At 32.7% G+C, this 22603-nt stretch overlaps 2 protein-coding genes and 1 long non-coding RNA gene across 3 annotated transcripts; 2 read left to right on the forward strand and 1 right to left on the reverse strand.

Annotated features, from left to right (window-relative positions):
* Positions 1-4835: 4835 nt before the first annotated feature.
* Positions 4836-16100, reverse strand: LOC114758780 (uncharacterized). Its single transcript, XR_003741847.1, has 3 exons — positions 16039-16100; positions 6029-6033; positions 4836-4848 (listed from the first exon to the last, which is right to left on the reverse strand). It is a non-coding gene; the product is annotated as an uncharacterized LOC114758780 (long non-coding RNA).
* LOC114758777 (uncharacterized) lies at positions 10532-12174 on the forward strand. Its single transcript, XM_028947874.1, has one exon. The coding sequence runs from the start codon at positions 10691-10693 to the stop codon at positions 11774-11776; it is 1086 nt and encodes a 361-aa protein (XP_028803707.1). The 5' UTR covers positions 10532-10690; the 3' UTR covers positions 11777-12174.
* LOC114758779 (protein UXT homolog) lies at positions 15451-21389 on the forward strand. The gene is made up of 7 exons (XM_028947875.1): positions 15451-15675; positions 18108-18206; positions 19077-19106; positions 19265-19366; positions 19845-19952; positions 20691-20745; positions 20983-21389. The coding sequence occupies exons 2-7, from the start codon at positions 18115-18117 to the stop codon at positions 21049-21051; spliced, it is 456 nt and encodes a 151-aa protein (XP_028803708.1). The 5' UTR covers positions 15451-15675; positions 18108-18114; the 3' UTR covers positions 21052-21389.
* Positions 21390-22603: the final 1214 nt, after the last annotated feature.

Below are 22603 nucleotides of genomic sequence, written 5' to 3' on the forward strand. Positions count from 1 at the left end.
TTTTTTTGCTTTTTACACATTTTTGGATGAGCTAATTCATTTGACTTTTGAAGCAAAAGCTACTTTAAGCATTAAGCCCACAAGAAGGTGCTTTTGAGGTAAGTAGGACTGTACATGAGCAGGACTGGGTAAGACAAGACCCTTACTCGATACCCAGCCAAAAAATAAACAGACCGGAAAATGCAGCTCATTATCCAGTCCTACTCATAAAAAGCCCTAGTAAGTTCGGGCTGGGCAGGACGAGCTTTCATACCCAGCAAGTCAATATACTAAATTAATTAATTAATTATTTATGTTCCTCTAAATAATCTAATGTAACTTTATACTCCTCCGGTCTTTAATATAAAACTTATTTAATTAATTTGATTAGATTAAAGAAATTAAGTAAGTTAATTAATTATAAGAAATATGACATGTTTTTTCTTAAAACACCATAATCATCTTCAATTATATCATTCCTCCCTCTTTTATTTGATTACGCTTGAAGAAGTATCAATAGGGGTAATTTTAAAAAAATTGATAAATATGAGAAATAGGTCTTATATTTAAAACCAAAATAAACTTAACAGTTAGATCTTATATTAAAAAGTGAAGGAGTATTAAAATGGCAACTTGGCCTTAATTTAGTTATCACTAATTAATATACTATGAAACTACATTTTATAGTACTAAGAAGAGTGAGCTATGACAAAAAAAATGTTGTTAGTATATTTTATTAAATTTAATTGCTTTTCTAGTTTCTAAAATTTCTCAACCAAATATGAATTTTTTTTCCCTATAACTTCCAAATACTCATAAGAAGATGGATCAATTATACAAATTGCCAATGGTCATAATATTTGCATTAAAAAAGAAAATGGTTATACAAATCACAGTACATGATAAGATGTTTAACTCTCAAAATCATATGAAAATAAATAAGTATAATAAACACTAAATATTGATACAAAAGTGTAATTGATTCAGGAGATAAATATAAAGCGAATAAAATATATATATATAAATAAAATTATATATATTTTTGCGGGTAGGGCCAAATGGACAGGGCAGCATACTATGCACGGTGCCCAGCCTTGCCTGACAATTTGCCAGGCTCAAACATGCCCAATATTTCTTTCGGGCCATTTTTTTAAGAGCGGGCTGGGCATTTTTTTGAGGGCTTGCGTGGGTATAACGGGTAACCAGGCTCCATGAACACCCCTAGTGGTAGGAACGGCTTATAAGTAACTTTTCAAACGTGATTTATAAAATATGAGATGAGTATGTGAGAGGAGTTTTGTCTCGACTTATGTGAAAGTGCTTATAAACACTTTTGCAATGTTGATCCAAACAAACCCTTACAAGTAGAACTGTCAAAACGTTCTGAACCCATCAAGTCAAGTCTTTTTAAACCTATTTAAGTGGGGGCCAAACTTGTATTTTAGGGGATTCAAAAGAAAATTGAGTTTTAAAGGGCTGGTCTTTTAGAGTTTAAAAATAAAAAAGGTAAGCTTGTTTAAAGCCACCTAATTTTTTTATTACGAAAACCTAATAAATTATTGAAATAACTTACTACTATTATTCATTAATTACTATTTGTTGTGTGAGTAACGTTGTCCAAGCCACTTGATTTTTTTAAAAAAATAGACATACAACTAGTTGTATGGTTTTATTTTAGATAATGGTGATGAAAATATACTTAAAAAAAACAGCTGATTAGCGATGGAAACAAATTCCGTTGCTAATTACCGGTAGAATTTGCGACGGAAACAAATTTCGTTACTAATTTTCGACAGACTTGTGACAAAATTCCATCGCTAATTTTTTCGACGGATTAGCGTTGCTAATATTAGCGATGGATTAGCGACAGAATTTCTGTCCGTCGCTAAATTTCGTCGCTAATCTGTCAGAAAATCCATCAGTAAATATTTAGCGACGGAATTTTTTTCGTTGAAAATTTCCGTCGCTAATTCCGTCATTAAATTGTTTGTCATAGAAGTTTTTGTCACTAATTCCGTCACTAATTCTATTCCGTCGCAATTCCATCGCTAATCTGTCACTAATTCTAAATTTCGTTATTTTAAATTATAATCTTACAAAAATTATATTATAACAATTAAGAATATAATGATTTAAAAACATTTTTAATTATAAAATAAATTGATATACTTATGGAGTTGGTGTTAATAAAGATATCGTCATCATTTATGTCATCATTATGTATATACTGAAAATAGAAAAATAATTTCTTAGAAAACTTATTTATATTTTGTTAGAATAAATTCCTCTTGATTATTAATAATAATTAAAAAATACAATAAGAATATTAATAAATTTTTTATACAAACTGATATAAGAAAGAAATAATTTTATCATATGTAAAATATATTGAAATATATAATATATGATAGAAATTCAAAACGATTTAATAAATTTATATGAATGCAAATTAATATTGAAGTGAATTTTAAATTTCAACTGGTAAAGCTGCACGCGCCACACATTGCAGGCAGAGGTGAGGTGGCAGCACACGTGGCAGGCAGAGGTGGGGTGGCAAGAGACACGTGGAAGTGGTCTCCAGTGATGACGTGGTAATTGGTAGAGGTGCCACGTGGCATTTTATTTTATTTTTAAAAAAATCAGGTTAGCGACGAAATTTTTCCATTGCTAATTTGCGACGGAAATTTCTGTTAAGAATTAGCGACAAAAAATTTCCGTCGGTAATTAGCGACGGAACAAATTCCGTCGCTAATTCCGTCGCTAAAAACATGTCTTGTTTTGTAGTAATAAAAGAAGATATTAGTATTTTTTTTAATTGAAAAAGAAGCTACTTATAGTAAAAAACAGTCAAATATTGTTGGTCGTAACGATAATAACGAAGATGAAAATGAAGGTCATATTGATGTTGCTAATATTCAGTTCTAAACCTGCATGTTTGAGAGTTGTGTTTCAATAATATGATGATTTTATGGTATGCAGCTTTTAACGGATTGGCCCTTTTAGGCCTTAACCCACCAAGGGCCGTTTAGGAAAGTATCAGACTTTATAGACAATTCTGCTATTTCTAATTAAGCCACAAGTCTACTTGATTGGAGTAAAACTAACGTGGGGTTTATTAACAGAGAGAATTACAATCAAGTCCCACATAAGAGAAATAATTACCAAAAGCTTCCAATAACAACCTCAATAGCCTATAATAACAAGTTCTATAGTGAGAATGACAACTCCTAAGACTTGTTTTTCAATTGTTTTCCTTGCTTGGGATCTCATTGTAATTCTCCCTTAAGGAGTTGCATGTGAGTGTGACTTAGAAGTTTACTCAGATATTTTGGGAAAATTTATATCCGTGTATCCACTTCGCTGTTTGGACGATTGTACAATTAATGGTAATATTATTTAATTAAAAATTTTTACACTTGTACGATTTATAATTTATATGCATTTTTATTTATTAAATATATTTTTTCAATTTTTTTCATTAATACATCAGCTATCTTTATTTTTATAATTTATAATTTTGATATTTCTCTTAAAATTATATATTTTAATATATATGTATTGTTTAATAAAAGTCATATCCTTTTCAGTTATTTTAGATTTAAATTTATTTTTTTAATTAATCTTTTAAATAAGTTTCAGTTTATTAAACTAACTTTTTACAAAACTCAATTTAAACATAAATCATATTACACAAGCTAATTTTTATTCTATCTTAAACTTTTTCCACCACTAATCCAAATACAATCTTACATTACTTTTTTTGGGTCCAAGCCTTATATTACTCTAAACACTTAATGTTGTGTATATGAGTGGGTGTGTCAAAAGTAAAGTCCCACATTGCTCAAGAGAGAGGAAGCTCAAGTGTATAAATACTATCACACATTATTGGGCTAGTGGATGGGCTAGAGGAGAAAGAGGATTTCACGCACACAATAACAGCCCACCAGGAGGGAAACGTAATTGAAAACTGGTGATTCCCCCTGCGCGCGAATTAGAACAGCATCGGGTACCTTTTGTAAATCACTTTTGCAAAATTAAATTATGAAATGGTATTAAGAGAGCTTATCAGAAAATCCTTGTTTTGACCATTTATTTTTGTAATAGCTGAAGGTTACTGAACGTTGGGAGTTTTCAAACCGTGATTTATCCTCTATTAATCCTTAAACCATTTTCCATGGATTAATGACAGGTAACATCTGGAATTTATCTCTTAAACGTACCAACGTTCATAACTGAAGGAATAAACAGCGTTTATGGCCGTAACGTCTGAAACTGAAATTTTATTACTGTAATCATGGTGCCCAATGTTCAAAATCTGTGGCCTATATAAAGGAGGTCGAGGCAGAGTGTTCGGTGCACTGCTTGAGCTATCGAGCTTTCTCCCCTCCTCTACCGTTTTGCTCCCTTCTCCTCTTCTCTACTTGCTGGGTAATTGTTGGTTTCTGCTTCTCTATCACCCTGCCCTTATGGGAAGGGTTCGTTTAATCCTGGGAAGTGCCGCATTCATATTTAGTTACGGTGGCGAAATAACTCTTAAAGACAGTGTCTACCGGCACAACTCGAACCAGATTGTTGATTGTTTCCAGTTTCCTCAACACTTAATAATATGACTCAAGAAACAAATATGCAACAATTCCTATCCAACAAAACATTATTATAGTAACAATAATTACGCAACACAAAAGTATCCTTGCATTATCAGTCCTCTAATAAGATTCACTTGGTAAAAGCAGAGCACAAGTAGAGAACTAACTTAGAGAGCAAATTTTATTGCGTTCAATATGAAAATAAATTCTGTTTTGTTCGATCAATATCGCAGCCTTTTTTTTCCCCTTTAAATTACACAACAAAAAATTTCCCAATTCTTTTCTCTACCTGGCAGCATATCTACGGAACAATGTTATTTTGGAGAAAATAACATTGGCCAGACGTGTGAGATTTTTAACATTTTTTTGGTATTTATTAATGATACGTTATGAATATTGCATGAGTGAATAAGCAGAAAGTCATTATCTTCTTTGTCTCTTATTTTTTCTTCTACTACTTTCTAGTTTTCTTATTTTCTCTCATTTAATAACACGATATGATTGATTAGAAGCAGTGCGGCCTCATCACAATATTAGCAGCTACTGTCACCATTAGTTTTTTAATTGTCATTTCTATTATTTATTTTTAATTAATAAATTAACTATTTATTGATAGGGTTTTGACAAAACCTCAAGCAAAACAGCTATTAATTTCCGTTGCAGATTTTGGCGCGCCAACCTATTGTAACAAAATTGTAACGGTTTTTAAATCGATGCAAAGTAAAAGTTTTTGATATTTTGAATTTTATAGATCAGTTTAGGATAAGTATGTTTTTTCCTACTTAATTCTATGTAATGTTATATTTTTTTTAAAAAAAAGTTAGAAGCGATTTTGCTTGCCAAACCGCTACCAATGTCGTTAGATAAAACATGACCATTTAGTAACTATTTGTTTTATAATTGCCACTACAGTCATAAATTGTAATGGTTTACTGCAACTACTACTATCAATCCTTAATACAAGAAACTAATTTATTAATTTGAGTAGATTAAAGAAGTTTGTTAAGTTAGTTATTTATTACCTCCGATCCTTAATATAAGACCCTGTTTGGTTTTTATTTTGATCCTAAATATAAGACCTCAATCCACTTTATCTCTCATATTTATATATTTTTTTCCAAAGTAGTCCTTCTAATAATAATAGTTTTAGTCAATATACTTGATTAGCAAGGATATTTTAGGAAAAACAACACCTATTTAGGACAAATAACTAACTCAACTTACTTCCTTAATCTCCTCAAATTAATCAACTGGCTCTTATAATTAGGACCGGAGGTAGTATAATAAATAGGCATTGTTTTTCCTAAAATACCCTTACCAATCATGTGTATTAGCTAGAATTATCATTTGATAGAATATTTAATATGTGCAACTATTACAAAAACTATTTTGAGAAAAATGGTTAAATACAATAGACAAAGTGGATTGGAATCTTATATTTAAGACCAAATTAAAAATCAAACTAACTCTTATATTAAGACCTTAAGGTAGTATTTACTATTTTTTTTATAATTTTTACTTTTTTTGCAGTGATAAAACACCATTTTTGAAAAATCTTCAAGAATATTGTTTATAGCTAACACAATGTGTTTATTAAGTACTACTTCCGGTCCTTAGTATAAGACCTTGTTTGACTTTTATTTTGATCATAAATATAAGATTCCAATCCACTTTGTCTCTCATATTTATACATTTTTTTTTCAAAGTAACCCTTCTAATAATAAGAGTTCTAGTCAATACACTTGATTATTAAGGATATTTTAGGAAATATAACACTTATTTTGGACAAATAATTATCTCAACCTACTTCATTAATCTCCTCAAATTAGTCAACTGGCTCTTATAATTAGGATTGAAGGTAGTATAATTCATCATAAAATGATAAAATCATACTTCCAAAATACACGGTGATTGGAAAGCACCAACGCAATTTTCAAATCAATACAATTTGTCCCAATACTGATATTTTTCATATATAAATAACAAAAACTAGTGTGTTTGTATTCCAAACATTCACTTTCCAAACGCCATTCATTTTTCCACGATGTGTGTGTTTACATATCCAAATGCTTTATATAAGCTCATAGCAAGCGACAAATAAAAACACATTCTATATGTAGCATGCTGTAAAAGAAGATTTGTATTTCCAAATATTTAAAAACACTTTACCAATGCAAATATAACATGCTATATATCCAACAAATAGTTTTTTAAAGTTTATCACAAACACTTGGCTTCCCAACATAATTTATAAACCTTTCCCAAACACAATACCATGCATCCAAGAATTTATCTTCCAAACACATTTATACACATCACAAAGTTTATCAATCATGAAATTACTGCGACCAGTAACTTCACATGGCATTCCTCACAATGCTAGTTTATTGGCCAAGGGTCACACTACAGAAAAAAAACTAAAGATTGCAATGGTTTCTTTGTAACGGTTTAACAAAACTACTACAAACTACAGATATAATTGCGGTTTAAAACAAAACTGCTACAAATCTGTATGGATTTGCCCAACTATCATTTTGTGTCACAAAATGTAACGGTTTTCCAACAAAAAACTGCTACAAAATTGAAGCCAATTTTGGGTTAGAAGGCGGGTGATTGGCCCCATAATTGTAGCAGTTACTTAGTTGTGGTTTGTTTTCAATAACCACAACAATAATTTTGAAGCGGTTCATGTTGTAGCGGTTGGTCAAAAAGCAAAAGGTGGACCGTTTTATGTTTGTTGTGGTTACAAGTAAACCGCTACAAATGTGATACAATTTGTAGCAGTTCCTTTAGCAACCGTGAGAAAGTGTTGTATTATTCAATGCAGACACAACACGTGTTACAATTTTGCAGCGGTTTGTTAGAAACTGCTACCAATATCAACATTTGTAGCGGTTTTTTAAGAATCGCTTCAAAATTTCAGCATCTATATAAACGTTCCTCCCCCCTCTATTTCACTTTTGGTGTGTGTGCATATAAAGGTTCTACCAAAATTTTTTCAGAATTCCACTGTAGCTCTAGATCTAGTTCCAACCACCCCGGTACAAATATATGTTCATTTATTAGTTAATTTGTTTGATAGTTATAGTATTTAAATATTTAGTTAGTGTTTTATTAATTGAATATTTATTTGGGTTTCTGATTTAATTGATATTGATATTATTTGACTTTATGATTATAGCTAGTATTGTTTTTAATTTTTATAGTTTGCATGTTAGCTATAATTATTTAATAATAAAATATATTTATTTAGTAATTAATTTAATTGACATTAGGAGTGATATTATTTTAATTACACTTTTTTATATTTTATTTAATTCGAGAAAATTGAATTTGGTGGTTTTTTTAATTATTAATTATGGTTTGAAATATAATTATAAAATGTTTAGAATTTATTAAATTCATTATGTGATTTAGATTGTTGAATTAATTAATTGTAATGATTCTACATCTTATTGTCTTCAATTTTTTTTAGTTTGCATGTTATATATTTTTAATTTTTAATGATATTAGGAATGATATGATTTTAATTACATTTTGTAGTATTTTATTTAATTCTATGTTTTAAAACTTTTTTTTATGGTTTCAAAGGTAATTGTACAATGTTTAGAATTTATTAAATGTTATGAATATTATGTGGATATCCATTTACCCCTTCCTCTTCCTCTTTCTCTTTACCAAGTAACTTCCGCTATCTCTACTATCTATTTAATCTTATAACTTACCTCCATTCACATTCATGGGCTTGATTATCTACTATTTGTTATTTAAGAACAATTGTAATTTGTTTGTAAGACTATGCTTATAAATAGGGCATGTTATTTGTGTTATAGTGTAAGTGAAGAAATACAATAGTTCTCCTCATTCTCTTGTCTTCATCTTTGTAACGCTTAACCTCCGTCTCCACCTGCATGAAGCCACGTGTTAGGCTAGCTCGGGAAAATAAAAAATTTCTAGCGATTGGAGCAAAAACCGCTAGAAAATCCGTTTAACTTTCTAACGCTTATGTAACCGCTAGAAAATTAAATGACAATTTGCATTCTCTAGCGGTTCTAGCAATAAAACCGCTAGAAATTAAATGCTGGAAATATAGCGCCAACTTCATGCCAAATGGCAAGAACAGTTGTAGCCGCGAATTTCTAGCGATTGGTATAAAACCGCTAAAAAATTGTGGGTCCCATTTACTTTCTGGTCAAAACGCTTCGGATTTCTAGCGGTTTGTGTTATAACCGCTAGAAATGAACTGCTGGTAATTTACTTTTTTTTTTGTAGTGATGATTTTAATTAATTTTAATGTTTATTTCAAAGTTATCAAATTTGTTTGATAAAATTTTTTATTCTTAAAATTTGGACTTATTTTGGTTTCATTTCCTCAAATTTCAAACTCGTGGTGGTTTCAGTCTTTAGAATTTAGTTTATCTTAAAATGTTAGTCTTTGGAGGTATCATAGTGTTGAAATATACTGAAATATCATAAAGAGTATTAAAGTAGCGGCATAAACCCACTAGATAGTACCTAGTTGAATCTTTTGTAGATAACAAATGGCACCTAGTTAGCTCCTATTTTTTCCCCCCTTATTGTTCGTCTGAGAAATGGTTCATTGCGCTATGTTTGGAGAACTCATCCCTCTCTATATAATCATTCTTTGCATTACATTTTGAGAACTTGTTCTTTTTTTCTTGTTATCCATATAAGATGCAGTTAACTGACATTAATTTGGTGAGTCAACGTTATGACTTTAACATTATTTATGACATTTTAGTAGATTTTAATATTGTTACACTTTTATGGACTTATATTTTAACGTGGATTAAAATTCAATGACAAAACCAAGGATTTAAAATTTTAGGAACCAAAACTAAAAAAAGCCCAAATTTCAGAAACAAAAAATTATGTTAACCTTATCAAATTTTATGTAAAATATATATTATACAAGACTCAAGTCTTTTTCAATCAATTTTACATCTAAACATATTTCTCCTCAGTTTGATACTTTTTATCTTTACATCTAAATTATATTATGCTAATTTGGCTTTTACCTTTATTTCAATTCACAAAATTTAATTGTGATAAAAATTATTTTTGCAAATGTTAGCTCAAACAATCCTTTAATAATAATAAAAAAAAACTCCCATCTTGGTTTTACATCTACCATGCAAGATTTGGCAAGGGATCTATCTTTGTAAAATTTTTGTGTCGGATATTTATCTACGCAGTGTCGGTGCCGAAATGCAACGTGTCTTTGACGTGGATGTGGACGTCAATTTCCGCGTGTAGGATGATGGAGAAAATTTTCACAGGCTCCTGGGGTTTAATTGATTAGTAGTAATTAAATCTTTAGCCCAAAAACAACCTATTAATTATGTAAGTGTTTTTACATATTTTTTTTTGTTCAGAAAATTGTTTAGAAATACTATGAGTTCCAAGTATTAACCTATGTCCTGTTTTCATATGCTTTGCTTCTACTGCCATTTATGACGTACGAGTTCACAACGGAAATAAACAAAATAATATTTAATTTTAATCACCTTTTTAAATAAAATTAATCACTTAAAATTTTCTTTTGACCGAACAAAATTAATCACTTAAATTAAAGCACAGTAAAACTCGCCATAGAATATTATAGTACAAAAATTGAATTGAAAAACAACGGAGAAAACACTCAGAGATTCAGATTTCATTCTTACGCTCAAGAAGGAACATTATTACAGTAATGCGTATTTATCTGAATTTGAACGTTGTTCTGAACTAAGACCGACGAATCCCTTTCTTCGTTGAACCTCCTTCTACTTTCTCAGTCTCTTCGTTTTTCCGCCATGTTAGCCCACCCCACCTAGCGTCTACCTCCACTTCTGCTCTTATTTTTGCACGTGACGTTCTCTAATGCTGGAATCTGCTCGCCTCGCATTGCCACCGCTTATGATCTCCATTCCTGTTTTGTGGACACTATATGGTATGAATTTCACGATACTTTAATCAATTCTTTGTTCGTTGCGTCCATTGCCGACATACCCAGTTATTGATTTGCTGTTCTGGAGCTTAGTCTGGTTCTTTTAGATCTGGGTTTCAAATTGAGCGCTATTTAAATCTTGAATATCTACTCAATTATCCATTTTTGGCTGCGAATGGAGATTTCTAGTGGAGTTTGTTCTCCTAGAGTCAGGTCTGATAGTTCGAAGAAAGAGGGATCCGAGGAAACCCCTTTGCAAGGTTTAGAGATGGAATTGTCTTCTGAGGTCGGTCATGATTATCAGACTCAACCAATGAATGCGTTGGATATCATGAGAGAGACCGTGAGGATTCTTAGGTTTAACTCTTGGGGTTTCATGGGGATAATGACTTTCCTCATTTGTCCTGTTTCTGCTGTACTGTTGCCTAAGATTCTAGTAAATGAGTCCGTTGTGACGAGACTGACTATGAGACTTGTGTTGGTTGCTCAAACAAGTGGTTTCTCGCTGACACCTTTCATCAAAGACTCTTGCCATCGTTTTGCAGAGACGATGGTTTCTTCGTTCATGTGCTTCCCATTGTATATCACACTGCTGTTATCATCAAAAGCTGCAGTATTTTACACAGTAGAATGTACGTACTTGAGGAAACTGTTTGATGTATCCAAGTTTTGGGCGGTCATTGCTAAGTTTTGGAGGAGAATAGTTTCGACATACATGTGGACTTGCTCAGCAATAGCAGGTTGCGTCATCTTGTTTGCTGTTATTCTAGTAGCTTTGTGCAGTGCATTTTCTGTTCTTGGGTTTTCATCAGAGATGGTTGTGTCTGCTGCAATGGTGGTTGGGCTAGTTTTCTCAGTCATATTTGCCCATGCAATTATCATTTGCAAAGTTGCTCTTGTAATATCTGTGCTGGAGGATGTTTCAGGAGCACAAGCGATGTTGAGATCTAGTGTTTTAATCAAGGGTCAAATTCAGGTAGGTCTTGTGATATTTCTTGTATCTGCTATAGGAATGGCCTTTGTGGAGGGACTGTTTGAGCACAGGGTAAAGACAATAAGCTATGGTGATGGATCTTCCAGGACGTGGGAAGGACCACTCTTGGTTATAATGTATTCCTTTGTTTTTCTTGTAGAATCCATGATGAATGCTGTTTTCTACTTCAATTGTAAGTTTTCTTATAAGGAGATCTCAGATGTTGAAGGTGACACAGTTTTGTACACCAGAAATGTCACATCTTCTGAATCAATGGGTATTCAGTGAGATAGCCAATTTGATTTTGTTTCATTAAGTGAATTAGTAATGCAAAGAAGTGAGTGAACTGCATGAGATTGTTCATGGCAAATTTATCATCACATAGTAGCCTTGCACTGATGCTTCTTCAACCCATTGAATATGGGGGCTATACAAGAGCGGATGAATTTGAACGGCTTTCAAGTCTCAAAAACCTTTTGAGATTTACTCATTTGAGCAAGTGAAAGTCTCTTTCAGATGAAGAGACACATGAAAGCAGGGTGAGATTGATGGTTTCATGTTTTGTAGTGTTTGAGGAAAATCTGCTATTTGTGTGGACAAAATGGTAGAAATTCTAATTTGAATCTTCTCCGTTCATGTAATCACGCATTTGCTAAAGAGAATTACACAAGAACGTGTTTTGATTATGTATGAAGCACGCAACTCTTTTGTCCCCCCCCCCCCCGGGGAATGAGCACGCATCTCTTCTTTACACCTATTAATTTATTACTTCTTAATCCTTTTCTCTCAAAATGTATGCATTGGATTGATCTTGCATATCAATATCATTCATGAATCACAATTATTTTATTAGGAAATGCTAAGTACACTGATATCTGGGTAGGCCTTGGTTTTGATTCAAAGAAATGTCTCAAGCATCTTAGTTCTTGTTCCTTCATCAGACTCCATCATCGCAGATCGTTCGAGAGTTTCCTTCTCCATCTTCTGTACCTTAATAGTCTACTATATATTTTTTCATAGTTGAGTTTTGAAAGACTTGAAAGGAAAATGAGTTTATCTATAAATGCTCTTCGTACATCCATTGGGTTTCTTGGAATATTGTATCAAGCTCGCTTGCATCTAAAGATCTTTAAATGCAGATTATTGTCAATTCTTTGATTCTGCTTTACATGCACAGTGTTCATTTTTGCCATTGGCATTTGTGTAGTGATATTAAGGTTTGCTCACTCAACAGCAAATTGGTGCATGAACAAGCTCTATACAGTTTGCTGTCAGGTTCTTCAATGAAATTACACATGATGATTTTGGGTGAAGAGTCAATAATGTATTTCCTAGTAAAATAAAATAAAATAAAATCTATATATTGTATTGTTATTAAAAAATTTGATTGACAGCCATCCAAGAAATGATACTCTTTTGCTTTTATTTAGAAATCATTTCCAACATTTTCACACAAAATAAAGAAAAATTTAAATTTCATTAACTATCATTTAAAATTTAATAACTTTCAATTTTATTTCTATTTAAAATACATTATACCATATGTAAATAAAGTCAACACAATAATTCTTAGTGCTATATAAATAGGACAAAAAAATGTTTTCTTTCTTTGGTCTATAAAATAGGACCAGCAGAGTATTCTCTTTTGTCAGATGGGTTACATTGTACAGGAATCTAGTGATTACTTGCCGGTGACAATTTGCCCTCAGCTTGGATCAAGGTGAAATGGCTGATTTTTTTGCAATGATGACGTCCGAATTTCCTCTGTGGTCCAGACAGTGAATATCAATGATCATATTTTATGCATTTAACCAACTAATTTTGACAGGTTATATTACATATCAACCATTTCGGGATGGATGATATGGGGCTGAAGCTATTTCAATAATAATTTTCTCTATTTACACAACTTATATGATGAGCATAAGCTCAAAAAGAGAACTCAATTTTATGAGATTAACCTATTATAAGGAAAAACTAATTAAACTTATACATCCCATAACATTTATTAGATTTTTCAAGGTGGGACTCATTTAGCCTAAAATCCAGTTTAAGAAAGGCAAGTGTTTTTCATGGTCAGCACTAAAGTCTAGTACTAAAGTCTATTCGAGAAATCTATAGAGTGAAGGGACTAGTCATTACTGTTGACAAGGGATATCCCAAGTTTGACAACAGACAATTGTTGAATCACTTACTAATGTCATTAATGCTGAATGGTCATAATGATGATTGAACCATTTAACAAGTGTTCCAAAAAGGGGGGGAAAACAAAGAAAATGATTGAGGTACTTAACATACTGAGTAAAGTGAAATACTTTGTTCTGCATATTCTGCCATTTTCAAAGAACCATGCCCATGCTATTCCTGCCCAAAGCTGAGTCATTCGTCAGACTGATTTGTTAATCCATAAGAAAGCAAATAGTGAAGGAGAGAAGTTGAAGTGGGAATAATAATAATAATGAGAAAAACAGAAGTGTGTGTATCTCCGTATATAAAGATACACACAAAATTTAGGTTCTTTTGTTTGTATCTACCATATCTAATTCTCCAATCAAATCTTGTTATCAATGGTTTTTATTACTAATAAAGGTCTAATAAAATTTTGAAATTTTATCAACGTGAATATTTATTACTAAGAAAAGTTCATATGCTAAGATTTGATTGGAAAATTAGACTCAATAAATATGAGCAAATTGATCTAAGTTTTCTCATTTATGTTTTTATGCCTATTCACATTTCTTAGATGACTCGGTCACCGGCTAGCACATTAGCTAACACAGGATTTTTGAGTGGATTGGAAGTTTGTGGGGAGCAGAGATGTCAATGCAGAATGTCTAAAAGCTTAGCTGAGGCTTATACACAATGACAAGCCATTGGAGACTATGATTAAAATTGGACAGTATATTGAAATACAGATGATCAAAATAAACAAGAAATAGATAACTCCCCTAATAAGTGACGATTTGATTGAAAAAGATATTGACAGTATTTTGAAATATTGATGACCAAAATAAAATTTAAGACAGAAAGACTTAAATAATTAATTTATGATTAATTTTTCTTAAATTTTACGACAATTAAATGAACAATAATATATTTCAACTTTGAAATTACCCTTTTTGGGGGTTTATATTTGAAAAAATTAGTTAAAAATCCTGATCTGAGGTATGAATTGGGAAATGGGACCTAACATAATATAAATGTGTGCGGTTTAATAAGTGTGATGGGAAAAAGTTACATTACCCTAGTGACAGATGCTAGTTGCATATGACAAATGCTCACTTGGATATAACTAATTACTTATGACAGATACTCATTCATTTGATATTAGCATCCGTATTATGTAATAACTTGTAATAAGAACCTACATGCAAGTGAGCATCCGTATTATACAATAAACTTATATACAAGTAGGTATCTACCATATGCAATTAGCATATGTATTACATAAAAACTCATGCAAGTTGGCATTCATCATATACAATCAGCTTCCATTACATGTAAATGAGGATATATTATACAGAATTGACACTTTTCATAAGGACAATGTAGTTTGTTATCTATCTCATTTCCTGGCAATTAAGAATCCCACATCATTACATTGTTTTAGGTCCCATTTTCTAATTAAATGATTAATTTGTTAAGAGGGATTTTTTCTTGAAAAAATGACAAAAAAATTCTTGTTGAGTTTAAAAAAAAAAACCTAATAGGTCTTGCTAACTATTCTTGTACCACTCTAGTCCTTATTATTTCTCACTTGTAAGGAAATTTTGGTTGTTTTTATTTATCATTTATACCTTTTTTTTAATGTTTTATTTTTATTTCTGCTCTTATTAATCATAATAAAAGTGAAGAGAGGGGGAGTATGTGAAAGAAATATACTCGCTGAAGGATGACAACTATTTAATATCCTCTCTGTTATGTGAGAGTGGTAATTACGTTCCAAGAAATAGGCTTCAGTCTGCGCCAGGCAGCGCTTGGGCGTTCCTCGTTCGCCGTCGCAGTCACTCACGGTGCCCCACTCATCACTCCCTTAACTTTCCGCCTCTCCATCCCTCAGTCACACGGTCGCAGAGTCGCCGTTATCTCTCGCTCAGTCGACGGCTGGTGATTCATCCCCAGAAGACCGGAAATCTTGCTCAGTCCCGGTCTCGCTCAGACAACCTCACTCCCTTAGGTCTTCAATCGTGTAACTTTGCTCTCTTTTATCTTCACTTTTAGGTTTTTTTTCCTGCTTGTTCATCGGTGATTAGTTTGTGAATGTGATAGATGTTTACTTTAGTGTGCTCTTCTTCTGAAGTGTTATGATTGTGCTCTGCTTGTTCGCTTCCTTGCGGTTTCTTTCTTCCACTGCTTAATTTTGGTGATTCAAGCGCTGAACCGTGACTGAAGCCTGATTATGATGTTTCTTGTTAATGTTCATTCCCTTACGGTTTCTTTCTTTAGCTGCTTAATTTTACTACTTGTTTTGGTCTTTGATTTTAGGGGAGAAATTATGGTTCTAAGTTGTTTTATATACTTAAAAAGTATTGGGAGCTTGGAACTAGTACATATAAATACAGTTGATGATAATAGAGTCATACAGCAATCTTTCTCAATCATTTTGCATCATTCTCTTTATAATTCTGTATCAGTGGATGTAGCCATCCATATCATATTTGAATTAAAGTATATTATGCATAATAATTAACATGTTGCTGGTACCTTGAGACAATTTATTTGACATAAAATGTAAAATATAGTAACATCGTGTTGATAAGATCATGTGGGGCCCTTTGAATTTGAGGAATATAATTTATTTGAAGGCTTGCAGGATATACAATGATGGATAAGTTCCTTTCTTTTCATTATTTCTAATTTTTTAGTTGACTTGCTCCATTTTAGATATTTGTATAAGCTTCAATCTTTCTTGTCAAATTATTTTGACCTTTCATGTAATTTAATATAAAATATAGGTTAGAATAACTATGACTTACATTTCTGGGGATTGAGAACTATGGCACATGCTAAATTTTTCTGTAGGGGAACAAGATTTGCTTGAACTTGCGTTCTAATTAGATGTTTCAGTTGCAAGCCAAGTTGTGCGTTTATTTTGAATTCATTGTTTTATTGTGTAGGAGCGATTCAGATAAGAGATTACACCAAAAACTTGATTGGTGCTATGATGGTGGATTGTCGTAGATTTATTTTCAGTTCTTTAATTTTTGGGTTGGTCTAGCTTAGATGGATTTGAATTATATATTCTGTTGTGCAGTTGTCTTGTATGTATTATCATGAACTTGTTGATTGTGTTGTTTTATGGAATAATGTAATGTAAAATATGGAATTTTGTTATTTTATTGTTTGCAAGATTTAGGTTAACAAGTAGGCTTTTTATAGGCTCAAAACCTATTAGAGGCCTTCAAGGTTGAGACTATAAGCCTTTTAAAGGCCTCCTTTTTAAGTTGGCCTTTAAATAGGTCTGTAATAGGCGCAAACTTGAGCTTAGAAAAAAGTCTTATAGTGGCTATAGGCTAGGTTTAGGCATGGAGCCTACCTTTCAGGCTTAGGCCTATTTGGCAAAAGCCCGGCTTGTTTCCATCCTTAGTATAGCCCATTTTTCATCTAACTTCTCCATCATCCTCCTCATACCAGCAGCAACAAGCTTTGCTCTCCTGAATGTCACTTACCCAACATAGTAGAACTACCATTGTCTAGCAGGTCAGTTGGTCTTTGCCTTTTCTTCTCCCTTTTCTCTTTGCTGAATGCAAGGGATTGTATTCCTAGGAGGCTTTTGAGAGCAAGGTGGAAGAGAGTGGGGACTTTGAACTGAGAATTGAGGAAGGCAGATCAAACTAGTAGAGAAATTGGGAGGGGGAGAATGGAGGGAAAGTTGAGAGTAGAAAAGGAGGTGAAGCATTCATGTTGCTGAGTCGATAAGTTTTCTTCTTAACCATTGTTTAATGATGGTAAAAATCTGACATTTGCAATGAGCTCTTAATCCTGTTTAGGCCGTTGGGAACAGATATGTGGTCTTGTTGTCCTGAAGTTGACTTGCAAGCTATGCAATTAATAGGTTTGCTTTGTCTCTCTGATGGGTGATGAGATGAGTCTCATTTGGGGCCTATTATATTAGCTGGTTGAACTGTTTGATCCTCCTGTCTTTCAATGATTTTGGGCTCCTAGTTGACTTCATAGATCATTCTATTAGATGAGGACTGATGAGTCTTGTTTGCTTTGGACTTTGTGCACTCTGTGTGTGTGTGTTTTTGTGTGTGTAGTTTTTTAAGTTGGCATTGAGTAACGAGTCTGTGCTCCTTTCATGGATGACCAAATTTCCTAATGAAGCATAAGTAAGATTATGTCTATGTATACCACGCAATTATAGTCAATGCTGCCTCTAACGTCTGATTGATTTTTCTTGTCACATTTGATATGATCACTTGGTTTCCAAATGCTGCAGCAAGTTTGGCATTTGTTTTTTGTAGATTGAGAATTTAATTTTCTTTTCAGGGAGTGTGATGATGGATTTTGCAAATTTGCAATAGCTATATGAAGAGATATTCACAAGATAACCTATACTTTCTTATCTCTCTCTCTCACTCTTGTAATGATTCCATGTTGATAATTCCTTGAATAGGAGTCCAATGGACAGATTACGCCAGGAAAAAATACACAAGTTTGAAGAATTTGTTGATCAACGTTTGAAACCGGATCTTGTTCATGCTATTGCTGCACGGTATTGGATTGCTTTGCAATTTCATCTTTGATTTATGTTGGAAAGCATTTGTTGAGTTACCATTATCTTTTCTCCTACTATGGTTCCCTTGAACATAATATTGAAAATGCGACCCATCAATCTAGTACAAAAGATCTGTTAGATCTTACTAGTTTATAAACCATATTATTGCTCAATAATGTTTTGGTTTGTGGGATTAAATCTTTGTGATCTATAGGTTCAGTAATTTTTTCCGCAAATGTTATGCCTATAGTAGTGTTCCCCCTCCCCCCTCCCCCAATCATCTCACTTTGGTTTTGTTGGGTAATTATATTGATCATGTCAAATTTATCTGCACATGTATGTATCATTTCAATATAGTTTTACTTTTTAGTTGATTCAATTGATGTTCATAAACATTGCATTACATTATTTGAACTGCTATTACCTTTAAGTCCTTCTGATGGGGAAAGTATGGTGCCTACAAGGAGTATTACCACAAGCATGCTAGTGGCTTTCTGTATGCAAACTTTCAATCAAAAAAATTGCATGATCCATTCTGTAACATAGGAAGTTGCTTATAACTTCTAATTGCAGTTATCAAGGTTTGTTAAAAGGGAGATGATATTGTGTGCTACTGGACTAGTGATGAGACTACCACTTTTTATGGCTTATGAGCGTTTTGGTTTATAGAGGCCGTTATCTTATATGATCCTTTTTTCTTTTTTGGGGCTGAATCTTATATGGTTTCCTGACTGTTGTAATGTAGGAACATGGTCTATATTTCCTAACGTCCTGCACAAAGAATTAAAAAAGCAGTTGTATAATTTTATGTCTATCCCTGCGCATTTACTTATCTATCGCATTGCATCTTTCTTTTTTTTTTGGCAGGGACAAGGTCTTTGAACAACAAAAAATCTTGTATCCTTTTACTTTTGTATTTGTGCTGTGCTTTATCAGGCAGAATAAATTTGATGGTGTTATGTGCATGATAGATGTGAAATTCAGTATGTTACTCATAATGAAGCAATGCAGTTATTAAAACCATTAATCATGTTTCACTTGACTTGTATACTCAGCTCTGATTTGCGAAGGAACATTGAGAATCTAGACAAAAATAGTGTGACCAGCCTTAAAACGTTGGTCAATATTGGTTCTGAGGTGTACCTACAAGCAGAAGTGTAAGGGATTGGTATTTTTAACACTTTCTTGCTTCACTATCATGATTGTTGCTATTTATTTGTTCCTTTTATATTTCTGTCAATGGCTTTATATTTTCATTGAATGCCCTGTTACATTTAATTCTTGATTTGTGGGATTGGGTGTGATTGGCTGATCTTCTCTGGGGCGAGCATTCCCAACACTCCACACGCATAAGTTCTAGTTTTATATGTTAAATAATAATGATAAAAAGAAGTGAGCTAAATAGCGCTGTTTTTCATCATTTTTCAATATCTAGATAACCGTCATTCCCATGATAAATAAGGTAATATGCTATCTACATTTTATATATTCAATGATTTTACATTAAGATTTAAAGTTTCTAACCACATGAACCACATGGCTCAATTTCCAATAATGCAACTTTATTTTGGAATACCATTTTCTTCTCTAAAGTCTTGCCTTTTTGTGTTTAAACTTTTAAAATAAATTTTGCAGGCCTGATACACAGCACATATTCGTGGATATAGGTCTGGGATTCCATGTGGAGTTTACCTGGTCTGAAGCTCTCAATTATATAACCCAAAGGGAAGAAAGAATAAAAAGGTAACAATTGAAGTTTGCTCAATTGAAAGCATACTTGTCCTGTCCTATATAAGTTTTCTATGTTTTTACCAGGTTGAATTCGTAGATACTATGCAACAATTGATTTATTTATGTGGAAAAGTATGAATGGAAAAATGAAACTGACTACATCTATAAGAATGTTGTACTGATATATACCATACGCCTCAAGTAGTAGGAGGAGACAGGTTTAAATTGCCTGGTTTAGTTAAAACATAATCAAATTTTGGGAGGAGACAGTTAATGTAGTTAAGTTGGACAGACATAGAAACCTAATGCAACCTGGTATAATAGATTCTGAATAGTTTCAAGTATTTAGGGCTAGTTGATCTTAGTTTGATAACTATCACTTGCCAGGAAATTCAACGAGTTAGAGAATTTTGCGGCTGTCCATTACATGAAGCAACTAAATATGCTTGCTTAGGTCTCACATTTCAAATATTTATTATTGTTTCAAAATTGTGATAATGCCTTTTACTGTCTTGTGTTTCTTTTTTCTTTTCTTTTGTGTGTCATAACTGGAGCTATTATCCTTTTCTTTTGTTCCGACCTTTTTCTTTGGCGTTTTGCTTTTCTCTATCAACCCCCCCCCGGGGGGCGCCCTTCATTCCCCTTCCCCCGCCCGGGCCTTTCACTCCCTTTGGCTTCCCTTTCTTTTTGATTTTGTAAGGTTGGACATAACATTGGAAGTTGAAATGTGGATTTACTTGCATTCTGCAGGCAATTAGAGGAGTATACAAAATTAATTGCTTCAATCAAAGCCCAGATCAAGCTGGTAGGTGTAGTTGATTGTTTCACATACTTTGTCCAACTAATCTTCTCACATAAGGATGATTGGATTCTACTTTTAAAATCACAAAAAGGGTAATGTTTGACATGGGGTTCCACGACTGACCCAGAATTGGATGTTTCCTGGGATATCATTTGCAGGACTCACAAGTAAATAATATAAATAGTATTATCACTTCTCATTTCAAAACAATGAGAGCACCATTTCATTGGTTGCATGCAGGTTTGTGAGGGTATTAGGGAGTTGCTTCAACTTCCGGCAGAGAAGCCTTTACCAGAGCGCACATTTTGATGTTAACCAGTAGATACACAAATTGTTTCTAAAGAAATTGCAAGCGGAACAGAGCTGGGAAAGATTTCACCCATGTTCATTTTTTCACAGACAAGATTGTACCTATCTCTGAGCATGTAGTGAAATTTCAAATCGATCTTGTTGCCTGTGATCAAAATGCTAAACTGTGAGCGTTTGGAAATTGGATCATGAGCCATGAACATTGATGATATGAATATAAGAGAAAGGTAAAAGGAAGTATTTTAAGGAAGAGAGAATATATGCCCATTGATGGGATAAATAAGTATTGACTTATTATTAGAATATAGCTATAAATGAGATGACAAGTGTCTAGTAAATTGTGCGGTCTTCTCATCATTTTCCTTTTACCGGAAAGTTAATAGGACCTTTTAATTCTTTCCTTTCTTTTTTCTTTTTCCTCTAACCGCTTGTAGTTTCTTAATTGGAAGCAATTATTTTCAGACACTATTGGATATTAAATGCGAGTATTTTTTTAGGAATGATTCGAATATTGATTTATCATATTGTGAGAAATTATTATTATTGTTGTTGTTGTTTTGCTAAATCCTGGTGCGTTCTGACTTTTCATGCTTCATGATGAGTCGAAACTAAATTGGAGCTTTTGGTGGGTCGTTAGGTTGGGCCTGTGTTTTTATTTGCACTTGGGCTTCGTTGGGATTGTTTGATTGTGTTGGTTACTTGTTTGTTTTGGGGGCCAAGTGTGTCTGCATTATTTTACTCCCTCTTGTACTGTACATAACAAAAATTTAAACAAACCATGTAGACTACTACATTCATTAAAATTAGCTAAAAACAATAGATGTGTAAGAAATATAATTTTTTTATAATATACCCTTATTTATGAAAATGGTGAGAGAATGAGTGGGGAAACAGATAAGAATGAGTGGGGAAAAAATGAGACATGTAATTAGCTTGGGGGCAATAATTATCAAATAAATACAAAATGCGGCTTATATATAGTATCAATCTTATTTGAGATAACATTTTGGAGAGAATGTTGCTTATATATATATATATATATATATATATAAATAAAACAAGAAATGTTTTTTTTTTTAATAAATTGTCTTACCATTACCAATTTGCTATCCGACAAGCGTACTTATGAAGAATATAAGAACCTTAAATACTTTGTTTGATGACGATTACTCTTAAGCCTAGAATGATCTGGGACACATAAAAAAGTTGTCTTACTATTAAAATAAAAGATTATGTACATAAAAAAACTAAATGCCAGCGAGGAAAAACCTGGGACTAACGTCAATTATTTCCTCTTTACTTCTATGCATTTACAATTACAGTCGAAGTTGTCCTCTTCTATAAACAAGAGGGAAAAATAGAAAAAAAGAAGAGATTGGTTCAGCTTTATAGAGGTTAATTAGGTTAATAATTATTAGTAAAAAGAAAGGAGCAGGAAGAGAGGACCACGGAATGTGGAATCCAACAGAGATACCAAAGTTATCTGAGTAAGCATACTAAGGATTTGACAGCACAGAGAAAAAAAGAAAACTGAATTTGAAGCAGACAACAG

This window comes from Neltuma alba, unplaced genomic scaffold (genome assembly GCF_004799145.2).
Source record: "Neltuma alba isolate B1F8T4 unplaced genomic scaffold, ASM479914v2 tig00010746_pilon, whole genome shotgun sequence".
Classification (NCBI taxonomy): Eukaryota; Viridiplantae; Streptophyta; class Magnoliopsida; order Fabales; family Fabaceae; genus Neltuma; species Neltuma alba.